This window comes from Sycon ciliatum, chromosome 13 (assembly GCF_964019385.1).
Source record: "Sycon ciliatum chromosome 13, ocSycCili1.1, whole genome shotgun sequence".
NCBI lineage: Eukaryota > Metazoa > Porifera > Calcarea > Leucosolenida > Sycettidae > Sycon > Sycon ciliatum.
Window position 1 is genome coordinate 20,349,096 of NC_088655.1, and position 17,312 is coordinate 20,366,407.

Sequence of the window (17,312 nt, forward strand, 5' to 3'; positions counted from 1 at the left end):
AGCGCGAGCTCCGGTGTGGGGAGCAAACCTTTCTTACAAGTCATCGCCGAAGTCGCAACCACTACTTCGTACTGTTGTGCCCAGCGCGGGCTTGCGACTAGTTGGTTTGGAGGTGACAGCGTTGCGAATGACCGAGGGTCCTCGACGTCTGTCTTACCGTCCAGGAGCGACACTGACTCACGCTGCTATCTGGTGTTCACGAGGTGTTTGTCGCGCTGGAAACAGAGCGTCTCTGTAAGTTTGTATCCTTGGTGATGTTTGTGCCTGGAGAGCACTATAAAAGTGGTGCTCTTCAGGCACAATCTTCCTCAGCCTACTCAAGCTCAACTGATGAGGGGTGAATTCCCCGAAACACTGTGTATTGAGCAGGGAGTGGTGCTTTCTTGCAGGTTTGCCGAGTCGAAGGTTCGATGGACTTCTCGTGTGCTCTGGATGGCAGTCGTGAGTCAGTCAAGTGTCAAGTAAAGTCGGCGGAATAGCGCGAGCTCCGGTGTGGGGAGCAAACCTTTCTTACAAGTCATCGCCGAAGTCGCAACCACTACTTCGTACTGTTGTGCCCAGCGCGGGCTTGCGACTAGTTGGTTTGGAGGTGACAGCGTTGCGAATGACCGAGGGTCCTCGACGTCTGTCTTACCGTCCAGGAGCGACACTGACTCACGCTGCTATCTGGTGTTCACGAGGTGTTTGTCGCGCTGGAAACAGAGCGTCTCTGTAAGTTTGTATCCTTGGTGATGTTTGTGCCTGGAGAGCACTATATAAGTGGTGCTCTTCAGGCACAATCTTCCTCAGCCTACTCAAGCTCAACTGATGAGGGGTGAATTCCCCGAAACACTGTGTATTGAGCAGGGAGTGGTGCTTTCTTGCAGGTTTGCCGAGTCGAAGGTTCGATGGACTTCTCGTGTGCTCTGGATGGCAGTCGTGAGTCAGTCAAGTGTCAAGTAAAGTCGGCGGAATAGCGCGAGCTCCGGTGTGGGGAGCAAACCTTTCTTACAAGTCATCGCCGAAGTCGCAACCACTACTTCGTACTGTTGTGCCCAGCGCGGGCTTGCGACTAGTTGGTTTGGAGGTGACAGCGTTGCGAATGACCGAGGGTCTTCGACGTCTGTCTTACCGTCCAGGAGCGACACTGACTCATGCTGCTATCTGGTGTTCACGAGGTGTTTGTCGCGCTGGAAACAGAGCGTCTCTGTAAGTTTGTATCCTTGGTGATGTTTGTGCCTGGAGAGCACTATATAAGTGGTGCTCTTCAGGCACAATCTTCCTCAGCCTACTCAAGCTCAACTGATGAGGGGTGAATTCCCCGAAACACTGTGTATTGAGCAGGGAGTGGTGCTTTCTTGCAGGTTTGCCGAGTCGAAGGTTCGATGGACTTCTCGTGTGCTCTGGATGGCAGTCGTGAGTCAGTCAAGTGTCAAGTAAAGTCGGCGGAATAGCGCGAGCTCCGGTGTGGGGAGCAAACCTTTCTTACAAGTCATCGCCGAAGTCGCAACCACTACTTCGTACTGTTGTGCCCAGCGCGGGCTTGCGACTAGTTGGTTTGGAGGTGACAGCGTTGCGAATGACCGAGGGTCCTCGACGTCTGTCTTACCGTCCAGGAGCGACACTGACTCACGCTGCTATCTGGTGTTCACGAGGTGTTTGTCGCGCTGGAAACAGAGCGTCTCTGTAAGTTTGTATCCTTGGTGATGTTTGTGCCTGGAGAGCACTATAAAAGTGGTGCTCTTCAGGCACAATCTTCCTCAGCCTACTCAAGCTCAACTGATGAGGGGTGAATTCCCCGAAACACTGTGTATTGAGCAGGGAGTGGTGCTTTCTTGCAGGTTTGCCGAGTCGAAGGTTCGATGGACTTCTCGTGTGCTCTGGATGGCAGTCGTGAGTCAGTCAAGTGTCAAGTAAAGTCGGCGGAATAGCGCGAGCTCCGGTGTGGGGAGCAAACCTTTCTTACAAGTCATCGCCGAAGTCGCAACCACTACTTCGTACTGTTGTGCCCAGCGCGGGCTTGCGACTAGTTGGTTTGGAGGTGACAGCGTTGCGAATGACCGAGGGTCCTCGACGTCTGTCTTACCGTCCAGGAGCGACACTGACTCACGCTGCTATCTGGTGTTCACGAGGTGTTTGTCGCGCTGGAAACAGAGCGTCTCTGTAAGTTTGTATCCTTGGTGATGTTTGTGCCTGGAGAGCACTATAAAAGTGGTGCTCTTCAGGCACAATCTTCCTCAGCCTACTCAAGCTCAACTGATGAGGGGTGAATTCCCCGAAACACTGTGTATTGAGCAGGGAGTGGTGCTTTCTTGCAGGTTTGCCGAGTCGAAGGTTCGATGGACTTCTCGTGTGCTCTGGATGGCAGTCGTGAGTCAGTCAAGTGTCAAGTAAAGTCGGCGGAATAGCGCGAGCTCCGGTGTGGGGAGCAAACCTTTCTTACAAGTCATCGCCGAAGTCGCAACCACTACTTCGTACTGTTGTGCCCAGCGCGGGCTTGCGACTAGTTGGTTTGGAGGTGACAGCGTTGCGAATGACCGAGGGTCCTCGACGTCTGTCTTACCGTCCAGGAGCGACACTGACTCACGCTGCTATCTGGTGTTCACGAGGTGTTTGTCGCGCTGGAAACAGAGCGTCTCTGTAAGTTTGTATCCTTGGTGATGTTTGTGCCTGGAGAGCACTATAAAAGTGGTGCTCTTCAGGCACAATCTTCCTCAGCCTACTCAAGCTCAACTGATGAGGGGTGAATTCCCCGAAACACTGTGTATTGAGCAGGGAGTGGTGCTTTCTTGCAGGTTTGCCGAGTCGAAGGTTCGATGGACTTCTCGTGTGCTCTGGATGGCAGTCGTGAGTCAGTCAAGTGTCAAGTAAAGTCGGCGGAATAGCGCGAGCTCCGGTGTGGGGAGCAAACCTTTCTTACAAGTCATCGCCGAAGTCGCAACCACTACTTCGTACTGTTGTGCCCAGCGCGGGCTTGCGACTAGTTGGTTTGGAGGTGACAGCGTTGCGAATGACCGAGGGTCCTCGACGTCTGTCTTACCGTCCAGGAGCGACACTGACTCACGCTGCTATCTGGTGTTCACGAGGTGTTTGTCGCGCTGGAAACAGAGCGTCTCTGTAAGTTTGTATCCTTGGTGATGTTTGTGCCTGGAGAGCACTATAAAAGTGGTGCTCTTCAGGCACAATCTTCCTCAGCCTACTCAAGCTCAACTGATGAGGGGTGAATTCCCCGAAACACTGTGTATTGAGCAGGGAGTGGTGCTTTCTTGCAGGTTTGCCGAGTCGAAGGTTCGATGGACTTCTCGTGTGCTCTGGATGGCAGTCGTGAGTCAGTCAAGTGTCAAGTAAAGTCGGCGGAATAGCGCGAGCTCCGGTGTGGGGAGCAAACCTTTCTTACAAGTCATCGCCGAAGTCGCAACCACTACTTCGTACTGTTGTGCCCAGCGCGGGCTTGCGACTAGTTGGTTTGGAGGTGACAGCGTTGCGAATGACCGAGGGTCCTCGACGTCTGTCTTACCGTCCAGGAGCGACACTGACTCACGCTGCTATCTGGTGTTCACGAGGTGTTTGTCGCGCTGGAAACAGAGCGTCTCTGTAAGTTTGTATCCTTGGTGATGTTTGTGCCTGGAGAGCACTATATAAGTGGTGCTCTTCAGGCACAATCTTCCTCAGCCTACTCAAGCTCAACTGATGAGGGGTGAATTCCCCGAAACACTGTGTATTGAGCAGGGAGTGGTGCTTTCTTGCAGGTTTGCCGAGTCGAAGGTTCGATGGACTTCTCGTGTGCTCTGGATGGCAGTCGTGAGTCAGTCAAGTGTCAAGTAAAGTCGGCGGAATAGCGCGAGCTCCGGTGTGGGGAGCAAACCTTTCTTAGGAAGAACAGATTGGGAAAGAATAGCCTGATCCTTACACTTCTCTAACAACTTTGATAAACCTTCCTCATTTCGTGCACCAAAATCGGAACGAGGTGCCACCCGAAGTGGCTTGCCTGGTATGACATCAAGCGCATCATAAATGGCAAGGAGATTGTTCCCCAACTTGGCATCATCATACAGTCGATTGCCCTCTCTCATGCTGTTTACAAATCTCTTCGTGACTTCGGCAGATGACAATGGCTGTATGGGGTAGGGCACAGTCAGGTACTTCCAGGCCTGTAGACATGCAATGATGGTGCAGGCATTGCTCCATTGCCGCCCATCCATTCGGGACTGGCACATGTCATGTGGCAAATAATGCAATGTGTACAGGGAGACCCGTGAAACTGCGGCTGCAGCAGATGCTGAGGGTGCCGCTGCTGCGGCTGACGGTGCTGCGGCTGATGCTGAGGGTGCTGCTGCTGCGGCTGACGGTGCTGCTGCAGATGCTGGGGGTGCTGCTGTTGCGGCTGATGCTGACGGTACTGCTGCTGCGGCAGATGCTGACGGTGCTGCTGCTGTGGCTAACGGGTCTGCAGCTGACAGGACTGCGAATAACTGATTCACCATGTCGGGTGTGATGGCTGATGCTGACGGTGCTGCTGCTGCAGCAGATGCTGACGGTACTGCTGCTGCGGCAGATGCTGACGGTACTGCTGCTGCGGCAGATGCTGACGGTACTGTGGCTGACGGTGCTGCGGCTGATGCTGACTGTACTGTGGCTGATGCTGACTGTACTTTGGCTGACGGTGCTGCGGCTGATGCTGACGGTGCTGGTGCTTTGGCTAACGGGTCTGCAGCTGACAGGACTGCGAATAACTGATTCACCATGTCGGGTGTGATGGGCAGTTTCTGTGATGGCGTAGCAGCAGGGGTTTGCAGTGGTGTAAGAGTAGAGTGTGATGTCGGTGTGCTCAGAAGTTTCTGATGCAGGATCAGCGCTAAGGTCACCAGCTTCAATCTCCTTCAGGAGAGGATTACAAAGATTAGTTAGCATTGCACAGACTTGGAAGATTTCGCTGGAGAAAGAACGGTATTGGTAGGGTATGTAGTCGAGAATGGCGAAGATCTTTATGCGTTGTATGGCTCGCTCCACATGGATCCGAGCTCTTGCGATGCGGGCAGTTACATTTGCTTGAGCAGCGGTAAACTGAGGAGTAGTGAGAAAAGGAGGAAGATTTAGAGAAACACCAGCCGGCATCAAGTCATGGATCAGGAATCCTTTATCGGCGAGTACCATGTCACCGGCTGTCAACTTTGACAGCACTCCACAGTGGCGAACGACTTCTTTGTCGCTGGTTGAACATGGGTACAGAGGACTGACATAATTGACAACACCGTTCGGTGCGACACCCACAAGACCTTTGAATGTATTTTTATGTTTGTAGTGGGAATAGGTCCACGTCTGAGTGTCCATACGGCTTGGAATTGCAATTTCGACTTCAGTACAATCAAGTATTAAACGACAACTGGAGAACGTAGAGAAGCAGACGGGTAGAGAAGTCTTGTTTTTCGTGACGGACGGAAGTTGCGACGGGAGCATGCCTTGATAGAGTACAGTATGAAGGACAAAAAGCCATGTATGGAAGATATTAGATACAGTGGTGTGCGAAGTGCCGAAACGTAAGCCGAGGTCAGTCAGACTGAAGTTGCACCGCAACTTCATGAGGGTGATGAGGAGCTGGTCCTCCATTGGTACCAGCTCCACTCGCCAGCCCTGGTGATACTCTATCGGGAACCTCGTGCAAAGACGAAACAGGATACGAAAGTCGTCAGCAGACGGCAGGCCGGTGTAGTGCCGGACAAGTTCAGCTTTCCGGGAAATAAATTCGAAACAGAACTGGATTTCCACCTTCTCTTTTCGCTTTTCTAAGGCACTAACTTCAGCCTTCAGCTTATCATACTTCACTTCGAGGATTGACGTGTTGATGCGTTGGAAAAGTTCAAGCAGGCGTTGCATAGTAGTAGCTTCACGTTCAGCAGCTTCGCGTTCAGCAGCTTCACGTTCAGCTTCAAATGGGTCAGCTTCACTTGTTCGCTACCATCCTTGTCCGTATCATCAACAGCTAATGCCTTTACAGTCCGTTTCCTGCACAAAATAATGGAGAGACAGTGAGAAACAAAACAAAAATGAAAGATTGCCCGTCGATGGTTCACAGTGTTATGAAATACTGATCTGGTCCATCTACTAGAATTCACATAGCACACTTCATTTAGGATGGCAAAACTAATTTAGAAATCGCTTCAGGAGAACATCAAGTTCAATATACAAATCTCTTACATTGACCTGGACTACATACCTTCTATGCATTGGTTCAGGGTCCTGAAAACCAAACGCCTTATCCTTATTTCGTGGAAATATAGTGGGGTCCTTCTTTTTATCTCCGTCTTCAAAATGACAGCTACATAGTCGAGAACTGGCATCTGGCTCCTTGTCTTGTCGCCTGCAAAGTACAGAGCAAACAATATCCAGGAGGGTTTAGCTAGCTGCTCAATAACTTGAAACAATAGTAAATAGTCACAATAGATTGCATCATAAAAAGCCACCTACATGATTGTATAAGGATTTGCACAGTCTTGCTCATGTACTCATTTGGTTTAGCTTAGCCTATACGGCTATCATTGATTAAAAACAAAAATAATCGTTCTGCCAAAAATATAAGTTAGCACGGCAGGGCATGATTTATCCCATATCGCATGGCAGTTTGCGACGCAGATGCGCCTACTTCGCATGGCAGTTTGCGACGCAGATGTGCCTACTTGCGACTCAAGGTCAGGGTTGTGGAACGAAAATGTGCGATGCATGCCATGCATTGCGGTCGAAAGGTCGTGTGAAGTGTGTACCTGTACGAGGTGATTATGCATTTTTAAGCATGATTGTAAAATCGTACAATATCGGGGTGTCAGTGCGCATGTGTATACATGTTTTGGCCTCACTCAGAAGATGATCCCTTTCTTTCTATCTTCACCAAGTTTCAACTGAATATGACTATCATAACGCCCCAAGGAATGGATTGCATTTGGGTTGATATGATGCTATGAATATGAACGTTTTAGATTGTAAGCATTGTGTAAAATGACTATGTTTAGTGTTATTTCATCGCATTCTTCCATTCTACACACATACATGTACATGCTAGAACAGTGACAAGTACTAATGCCAAAAAAACCAAAGTCTTCCGCAAGCAATTAGAGCCCTAAAGAAGTGGCTTCCCAGCATCCACTGAAACCAAAAACTCCACAAGTTGGACTTCATATCGCATTGGCAACTTCGCTCTCTGGCCAGTTCTGCATGGTGTCTGGCCATTCACGACGGTAACATCAGGTTCCAGCGAAGCCTCATATTCTCTCAACTTCAGGTGAAGTTTCGTGTCAGACACTTTGATGTTCATCAAGGCTAACAGCTCAGATGCTCTGCGCCCATCCTTCCGCAGATTGCCCGTGTGCATTGACTCCACGGCCCATTTCACGCCCTCACGATACATGCCCACCAATCCATGTGTCCCATACTTGACATTGTCACCAGGACGTGTGCATTTGGCTTTGATGGCAGCCTCCACTGTTGCCATGTCAAACTCTATGCCACCAGGTGCAGATGGTGTGGTCACTGAACCATTGTCGTGAACATCTGGCAGAGGTGGAGGAGGAAGGTGCCCACTCTTGATGTTTGACAACACGCCAGACACCTCCAGTTCCTTCTCTATATGTCAGAACATCTGCCGACTCCCGTCAAATGCATTTGCCGCAGCGGCCTTCGAACGAAATGCACTGCTCGTTACAGGAGAATAGAATGCTCTGACAGCGAGCGTTGCTCGCTTGCTAGCTGAATCTGTGCTGGGTTCATCCGGCTCTTTGGTGCCATATCTGTATCAGAAGTCGTTTTATGGCTTTCTTCTCCATTAGCAGATCCAGTGCTGTCGCTACTACTGCTATTACTAGTATTTAATACATGAGCTTTCTGGGCCTGGTTCGGCAGGCTAGGCTCCTCACAAACGGGATCCATAAAAGGGCGATTTTACATTATTTCTGCTGCTGAATCGATCGCGAAGAGCAACAAACTGCTCTAAAATGAAGACAAACCTAGTCTTCTTGAACAAAACACATGCTGGGAAATGAAGATGAAGACCGAGGGAAGTCTCTCACTGTGCTATATTTGGAATATTGTACCGCATGCATTGGATTTTTTTTTTTTTTTTTTTTTACTAAGTACACAACCTACTCGTCAGAAGGGGAGAAGACAACAGAGTATACAATGACAAAACAGCAGGGAGAGTAGGGGCTGCAAAGCAAGCCTGTGCTGGTGAGGCAAGCCCACAACACCGACCTATGGTCTCGGCGTTAACGTGAGCTTGCGCACCATAGCCTAAAAGAGGGGGGTGATTTAGTGCGATAAAGACAAGAGAAGGTGAGGTAGAATGGATGAGGAGAAAGAAAGAGAGAGAGAGAGGGGGGGTGGAGAAAGAGAGAGAGAGAGAGAGAGAGAGAGAGAGAGAGAGAGAGAGAGAGAGAGAGAGAGAGAGAGAGAGAGAGAGAGAGAGAGAGAGAGAGAGAGAGAGAGAGAGAGAGAGAGGGGGGGGAGCTTCAGGATGGAAATAGTTCTGAACTGTTAGAGGGAGTCTGTGGCCCAAAGCCACTGGCTTCGGCGAAGATGGTAGTGGACGTTCGCTTTGAAGGATTGTAGGCCCTTAGGAGATGGTGGTTTGGTGAAGAGGGAGGATGGCAGCGCATTCCAGGTGTTGATGATGTTGTATGGAAAGGCGCGTCTTAGGTAGTTAGGAGCGCCTGGAGGGAGAACATTTTCCAGTTGGAAGGGGTGTGAAGCAGACTGTTGGCATTGTCTCCGGGTTACAGGTGCGGCATGGTGGACGACGAAAGGGGGGACCATGGATCTCAGCAGAGGAGGACCTGGTTGGCCCAGCAGCTTGTAGACGAAAGTCAGTGCCACCACTGTCCGTCGGGCCTCTAGGCTCTGTAGCAAGATGGTGGGTCCCAGGATGTGGAGGGCACGCCTCTGCACTCTGTTAAGGTGTTCAAGGTTAGTGGGAGCAGCTCCCATCCAGACAAGGGGAGCGTACTCGAGCAGGGGCCGGACGAAGCCGTGATACACGGCCAGCATGCCACGGCAGTCCAGAACACGAGCAGCTCTATGTAGGAGGCCAAGACGTGAGTTTGCCCTGGCAGCAACTGACCGGAGATGGGCGGAAAAGGATAGCTTGGAGTCATATAATATGTACAAGACGGTTTGCTGATTTTACGCATTTGCTTAGAAACGAAAAATGCTTAGAAATGCATAATCACCTCGTACCCCACATGCTCTGAGCACTCGGTACGGTACTGACTCTGACAGTAGCACAAATACGTAGTCGACTGCGCAGATTGTGGAGTCCACAGACAACATGTTACCAAGAGTACATAACCCCAGGGTTATGTACTCTTGATGTTACCAAGAGTATATAACCCCCCAAGAGTGTGCAACTCTGCACATGGAGTCTCCGACGGCGAAAACTCATATCACGTGTCTCTGATACGTTCGTACTACGTACAAACGAAGGATTGCGTGCGTGCAATCCGAATATCTGCCATGATTTGGCTGGGGATTTGCATACCCGCAGTGAGTTTCTGTCGGAGATTATTATTATTATTATTATTTATTCATATCTTACTAGGGCAGTCCCCACAGACGTATGGTCTTCTTACAGGGTGCCCTAGCCACGTGAAGATAGCGGAGCGAAATGCAGCAGGTAGGGATATGGTGCGAATCGCGGCAGGGAGGGCGTTCCATCGGTCAGCTCCAAGATAAGATACAGAGTGATAGCCAAAATACAATCTGGCATGGGGCAGTACCAGGCCGAGCAATTCCTGAGAACGGCTAATTCTAGCAGTGCGGGATGATGAGACAGCACGAGGAGTGAAAAGTCGGCAAAGTAGGGGACTAGCACGAGCATTTATGCATCTATGTAGAAACACATAGAGGTTGGCAGCATAGCGAATATTTAACGGTGTTAGGTGCTGTCTAGCTAAGATGGGTTGGATGGAGGCAGAGGGAGGGAAGCCAAAGACAGTGCGGATCGCCCGATTCGCGATGCTAATAAGAGCGTTATAGGTGGTCTGTCGCAGGCAGTGCACGTACGCATTGCTCGCGTACTCCAGGGTAGATTGGACAAATGCAAGATAGAAAGTTCGCTTGGCTCTAGCACTGAGAAGGTGGCGACAACGGCGAAATGCATTGACCTTGGCATTAACTTTACTTCTAATGTGACTTACTTGCTGTTGAAACGACAGATGCTCATCTATGATGATGCCCAGGTACTTGGCTTGCTGCGATTGCTGTATACGGCTGTTGCAAAACTGTAGGGCACAGTCTGCATGTACATTGGGTTTCCGTAGCAGCAGGAATTGCGTCTTGGATGGGTTCAGCTGTAGTCCATGGGCCTCCAGAATGCTGCTCACACGGGTCAGATCATGTTCCAAGGTCTGTGTGGCAGTGGAAGGGGACGGGTCGGCAGCGTAGATGTTGGTGTCATCTGCATACAGGAGGCAGAGGGATGACTGTAGGCAGGCTGGTAGGCGCCTGGTGTACACCGTGAACAGTGCCGGTCCCAGGACAGAGCCCTGAGGGACACCGTGAATGACCGTGTACGGGGTTCCAGGTGGTTGTCGGAGGCATTTCACTTGCTGTGGTCGGCTGGACAGATAGCTGGAGAACCATTGCAGAACAGTGCCTCCTACTCCACAGCGCTGCAGTATTTTGCCTTCATCCGTCGCTAGGACAGTCAGTCGTGCATGTGCTGTACCAAAGGTACGGGATTCGCTAATACTGCAATTGAGCACCTCAACCTCACGGTCCTTGCACCAGTCAGTGATTGCGTTAGCGCTCCACTCCATGCCGGTGGACATTGCCCACGTAGAACACAGATTTCACGACTTTTCTACGCCTGTGAGGATGTTGGGGTTTGCTGGGGCCACAGGCTTCACGTACCGGGACGTGACCCGACGCCGTAGCCTTGTGCTTGTAAAGGTACACGCTCAGCTGTCATCGTCAAACAGGTCTACCTCAGTGCTATACACTCATTGCCGAAGTTGTGTTGCCATGGTGCAAAAATGGCGTTGGATGGCTACGCCTGAGCGCTCGCGCTGTCATCGCAGCCCACGACACGTCTTCCTGCTGTGCTTTCTTGACAAATTATTTTGTTTCGCTTTGTCCTTGTTGCTGGAGGGTTTGATTCTTTGAGATACTGTAGAGCGATTTGGAGTTGGTCAGCCGAGAGTAGTCGTGAGAAATGGAGAAAGTATGTGAGAGAACCTGGACTGCGGATCAAGTCGCTCTGTTCCAGCGGAGGCGAGCAGAGGGTTACGATCTCAGTGCCCAGGCGCTAGGCACGTCGCTCCTGATTATTTCAAGGGGCTCGATGTGCAAGTGGCACTCGAAACCAGTGCTGCGCAGAGTGCCCATGTTCCTGCCAGTGTCGCTGCTTCAGCCGGGCTGGCGCTGGCGTCTCCAGTGCAAGCAGTATACCTAGTAGCTGAAACCACTCCTGAACCTGCTGTAAAACCCGCCGCTCAGGGCCAGTGCAAACAGCAGCTGATGCTGCTACTGAAAGGGCCACGTATTCACTTCTGTCCAGCTCTGTCCTGCGCGCTCCCACCTCTTGTGGGGATATCATGCGCTTACGCATGCAAGGGCTGCGCCAACTTTGCAAAGACAGTATTCCCTACCAAGGGTGTGTATCCAGACGTGATCTTTACCTTCTCATCTGTGAACATTTCCACTTGAGTACTGCTGGCGAAGGGGTTCCAGACGAGGAGGCAGACAAGCCTGCATTACCAAAGCCAGTAATGGCAGCGTACAAGAAGCTACCAAGCTTTTCACACATAACATCTGGCTGGTCTCTATCTCGCCTAACTAAAATCCCTTTCTTCATTACTGAGGCTGTCAAGCACTATCTGTTAAATTCCCCGGAAAAAAGATTATGACAAGGAGAGCTTGCAGTGCTACAAGCAAGTTCGTGCGTACCAATTATTTGATGAGCACCACCTTCACCATTTGGAGGGAAACCTGTTTGCAGGTGGAACAAACTTTTGTTTCGTCCGTGCGAAATGCTGGCCATCACAAGATACATCAAAGCAAGCCTACACGTGTATCGTCTGCATCAGCAGGGACGATCCAGTGTGCTAAGGTGGATACTGCCAGTGCATTTCCGGATAAGGAGAGTGCTGTTCACATGTCGCGGCTTTGCTGTTTGCGCAGGATGATTTTTGCAGCCATGGCATGCAGAGTTTGTCTGGACCTTCCGTAACAGACATGTTGTATGCATGCACGCTTGTGCTTCTGACTGTTTTTCTAGATCATGGCTTCTCTTCTGATCTTTCCTCGTCATGTCTGTTGATGTTTGTGAATTATATCATCTTGTCCAACATAAACACAGTACACTGTGAACGAAAGCAACATTTCATTCCACCTCACCTCTCAACCCCTCACAAACAACCGAAAACTTGTCATCGATTGCACTGATTTTTTAACGACTTTCTGGATCAATAATCATCATTTTTATGTCTTCAAACCAGAAATTGGCAGACATCAAAATGGTCTGTCATCATAGTAAAACATTGACTTACAAGACATTTCTGAATAATGAACTTCGGACTGATGTTAGATTATTACTGGAACGAATCATTTCTGAATGCACAGATTGAGCTAAGTGGAATACTTGGTTGGTTGATAGAACTTGTATTTCCGGTGGAATATATGTAACAATCTTTTTCACATTCACGCAGTATTTATTGGAACAAATTCATATTCTGTGATGATGATGGTCAGCCAGTGTCGGTGAAACGTCTAATGGCCATCGCTGAGGACCAGTGGCATACAAATGTCTAAGGGTAGATAGGCCGCGCCAAGTTTGCATCCTCTTGGCTTTGGGTTCGAGGTATTTGAACAGGGCAGAGAACACTGCGTAGTTAGGCAGCCCGGTGAAATGCCTGAACTTGTCAGGATTGTTTCTGATGCTGGCTAAATCGATCGAACGACACTTCAGGCTCTCGTACTCTTTTTTAATTTCACTGAAGTCTTTTTTCTAGGCCAGCCATGTGATCATCAACTTCACTCGGGTCACTTACACTGATATATCTGTGATCACATGGCAAACCCTGCACAGGACCAGGGGTCGGTGCTGGGTCAATAGCCGAACAGACACCAGACACCACAGAAACGACCCCGGCATCATCAATATCTTGTGGCTCCTCAGACTCTTGACGTTTTCTCTTCAGAACTCGTCTCGCTGGTTTAGGAGTTGCCGTCCACTGGAACTGGGTTGGCACAGCGGTGGGGTTGAGCCATTTTCTTTCTGGCTCCTCACCAGACAGAAGCTTGCCGACGTAATCATCTTGTTTGAAATGAGAGCTGCATACTCTGGTGTTTGATGTGATCTTGAAATTTGATCCCACGTCCCTCCTAATTTCAAATTGCCATAACTTGCACCTTTCTGCATCACTGGGAAAACGATGAAATGCAAGTGACATAATCTAGAGACCGATTACTGCAGAGCGGAACAGCACAGTAGTAGCCCTTGCCTGAAGTTCTTTTCGGCTTCTTGGCAGGTTGGCTGTCAGTGCCAGATTCCACTGCGGCTGACCCCACGGACACTGAAGGCGAAGAAACAACACCAACACTAGCTGCAGCGACAGTTTGTTCGACTGGAACCGGTTCAGGAATGGTTTTAGCTACTGCTTGCGCTGGAGACGCCAGCGCCAGCCCGGCTAAAGCAGCGACACTGGCAGGAACATCGGTACTCTGCACAGTGCTGGTTTCGAGTGCCACTTGCACATCGAGCCACTCGAAATAATCAGGAGCGACGTGCCTGGGCACTGAGATCGTAACCCTCTGCTCGCCTCCGCTGGAACAGAGCGACTTTATCCGCAGTTCAGGTTCTCTCACGTTCTTTCTCCATTTCTCACGACTACTCTCGGCTGACCAACTCCAAATCGCTCTACAGTATCTCAAAGAATCAAACCCTCCAGCAACAAGGACAAAGCGAAACAAATAATTTTGTCAAGAAAGCACAGCAGGAAGACGTGTCGTGGGCTGCGATGACAGCGCGAGCGCTCAGGCGTAGCCATCCAACGCCATTTTTGCACCATGGCAACGCATCTTCGGCAATGAGTGTATGGCATGGCTGCGGTGGCCGGTTCAAGTCTCCCGCTCAAACCACTGGTAAGTGATCAGTGTGCACAGACCAAAATAGTACCTGAAGACTTCCGCGTACTACCAAAACTATCACCGCAGCTCCGGAGCGGAGGCGGGCTGGTGCTAAAATAAAACCGTTTTTGCACATAATGCGAACTGCATTTTATGCAGAATGCAGTTCACGAAAATTAATAATTCTTATATAAGTCAGCACTCTGGGTACATCCTTCGGTAATTCTTATATAAGTTAAATTTGAACTCCGAAGTTTTGCGCATCCACACAATACAATTTTGCAGGAATACAATGTCATGTGCAACGCAGAAATGGGTATCGTCAAGCCGAGAGTACATAACCCCCAGGGAGCATGCAACTGTCTGCATAACAGCCTCAGTGCTGCAACGGCAGAACTTCACATCAGATCACATAACAGGGGCATCGGAACGTATTCGACATTGGTGCGGCAATATGAATAGGTGGAGGGTCCGGCGTCCTCCTTCGTGAATTATTTTAGGGACATTGGTCCCAATAGGCCATATTTTATTGCTTCAGAAAAGTCTTAAGGTGGCAGACTACCCAAAAATTCGCTGAAAAATCGAATTTGTAAATTCATATTGAGTGCTACGTCAGTTGAAAGAGCATGAATAGCTGCAAATTCTCTGAAAATTGTGTCCCGATCTGACCTGCCGTTCAAGAGTTATGGCCGAAAATGTACCCTTGCAAGGAAAGATTTTTTTGTTGCACGCTGTCATTTGTTGGCAGCACTGTATTTGAATGTGAGCAGACCGTGCGCAACTTGTCGTATCATGGAAACACGTGAAAGTGTGCAGAATTTTGCTCCAAGTCAAAAAAATCAGGTTTTTGAGCCACGTATTGGGCTGCACGGCGGCGGGCTTCGCAGCAGGACTTTTGCCAGCACCCTCGTGACGTTGCAGATATGTGGCTTGATTATTGTAGTTGACATTGATTTAGTGACTTTGGCAAGTTTGAGTCGTGTCAGGAAGTCAGGTAGGATTCAGTACTAGGCAGTAGTGAAACGTGAGTGGTAGTCTTTGCCGGTTTCTGAGGGTATCCTGGATTTGGTGTGCAGCGCTGTGGAAATGACTTGCTGTGGAGGTCCCAGCAGTGGATGTTGTATCAAAGGTACGACCTCGTAGCACACCCTAAACCTAAACAAATTCAAAAATTGACTTGGGTCTGTGGGAGTGTGTGAGAGAACGCCCACTCGTTCCGTTGTGACAGATTCCAGGGCCTCGTTGAGGGGCCCTACCCCATCACCCATGGCTGCTTCTGGACTTGTTCTAGGTTTGAGTCCCGCGCACGAACAGAATGAGCACGAAAATGTGAAAAAAATTGTAAATGACATCGGCCTCGTCATCAATGCCAGCAAGACTCAGGTCATGTTCGTTCAGCCTCGTAGCGCAGCCATTGCCACACCCGATGTTTTCTGCAACAACGAGCAACTGGAGGTGACGGCCACCGCAAAATACCTTGGTGTGATCGTTGACGACCAATTGTCATGGAGGCCACATGTCGACTACGTGTCACGTAGAACTGCACAAACCATAGGGCAATTGTGGAGACACGGGCGTTCACTAACGCTTAGAGCTCGACGGCCGTGGTACACCAGTATGGTAAACAGCCAGCTGTGTTATGCTTCAGCAGCATTCTACCCAAGCCTCACAGCTCAGCTTCTCGACCGTTTGGGCAAGATCAGCAAGGCTGGAGTCAGAGCTGTGTTTCAGCTCCCTCGTCAAACACCGACCGCACCTCTTATTTCTAGATTAAATATTTCCCCACTGATCCACCATTTTAAGCTCAAGATTGTTGTTTTTGTCCGTAGATGTCTTGCCTCCAATGCAAACATGCTATTTTCGCCTTTCTTTCTGTTGATCGCTGAACCTGGTCTTGAGCAAAGCACACGCCGTGTTACACGTGGCCAGATCTCACGTCTTCTCCAAATTCCATTCGTTCGTGGACCAGCATCTCGAGCGTCCATGCAATTCGTGGGCAGCGTGTATTGGAACAGGCTTCCGGCAAATATTCGTTGCCATGAAGATATTCTGGGTTTCAAAGCCCTGCTGTGCCCAAATGTTCTTGACACGCTTTCTCTGTCTTGACTCATTCGTCAGACATGTGCATTTTGATCTTTTGGTTTGGTCTCTAATCGACAAACTGACTTTTCTCCTCAAATACCTCAACTTCTCTATTTCTATTTCATACATCTGCTTCGTTTATTCCTTACTCTTTTCTTTCTATCTTTTTCTTTTCTTTCCCTTGTCATTTAATCACTGTCACTCACATACAAATACCGTCATAAAATATAAAACACAAGATTTTCTCATCTTTTTCTATTTCTTGTTTTTCATTAGCTTTAGCATGTTCATTCACATTCTTCATCATTTGTGAGAACTAGACCTGGTCTAGTGAGAAGGCATTCTACTGCCTGTAATTCTGGTGAAGTAAAATAAAGAAATAACAACAACATAACAAATGCATTTGTTTGGCTCCTGGGTGGCTCGCACACCGTGGCACTATGCCGGAAGTTTTTCCGGCCTGAAAAGCCTGTCAGTGAGGCGCAAGAACTTGTAAATCATGTCCTGAGGGCCAGCATAGTGGCAGGAGTGTGTGGTCAAAATTTCACTCAAATCCATTGAGAAACACCAAAGTTACGGTCAATTGAATGCCATATGAAATTTATGGGTAGGCTGCCCCCTTAAGTTGATTGGTGCGGCCAAAGCCGCACCTGCCGCACAGGTTCCGACGCCCAACGCGCCCCTGCATAACATGCCAATAAGTTATGCTGGAAAACAGTGCAAAGTGACCCCAAGAGAGTTGAACCCAAAGCAGGGTTGAATACAACCCTGCTGTATCTATCATGTACACTTGAAGGCGCAAATAATGAGTACGGGTCCGTCACATTCGATGTGCCGACAGAATTCAGAGTTGACATCATCTTAAATATATTACTGAAGTACTAATCTTAGTGATGCAATGCACATTGTACATGACTATACATAACATCAGCCGTGGCCTGGACCTATTGTGGACAAATTCTCATTTTGACCATAGATCCCGTACAACCTAGTTTTAACAGTTTCTTGCACTTGGAAGTGCAAGAAAATTTTTGGTCATGACGCACACCTGTGGAAATCCATTATTATTATTATTTTGCAAAAAAAGTACGAGTCGTAAAAAAGTGCAAGAAAACACCTGGGAAACTCAGCACAGAAATCGT

At 49.3% G+C, this 17,312-nt stretch overlaps 1 protein-coding gene across 1 annotated transcript; it reads right to left on the minus strand.

Moving 5' to 3' along the window:
* Positions 1-3,785: 3,785 nt before the first annotated feature.
* LOC135829260 (antifreeze protein Maxi-like) lies at positions 3,786-4,724 on the minus strand. The gene has a single exon (XM_065341663.1). The coding sequence runs from the start codon at positions 4,722-4,724 to the stop codon at positions 3,786-3,788; it is 939 nt and encodes a 312-aa protein (XP_065197735.1).
* Positions 4,725-17,312: the final 12,588 nt, after the last annotated feature.

Coding starts and splice junctions, on each gene's coding strand:
- LOC135829260 (XM_065341663.1), bottom strand. CDS start 4,724: ATGGTGAATCAGTTATTCGCAGTCCTGTCAGCTGCAGACCCGTTAGCC.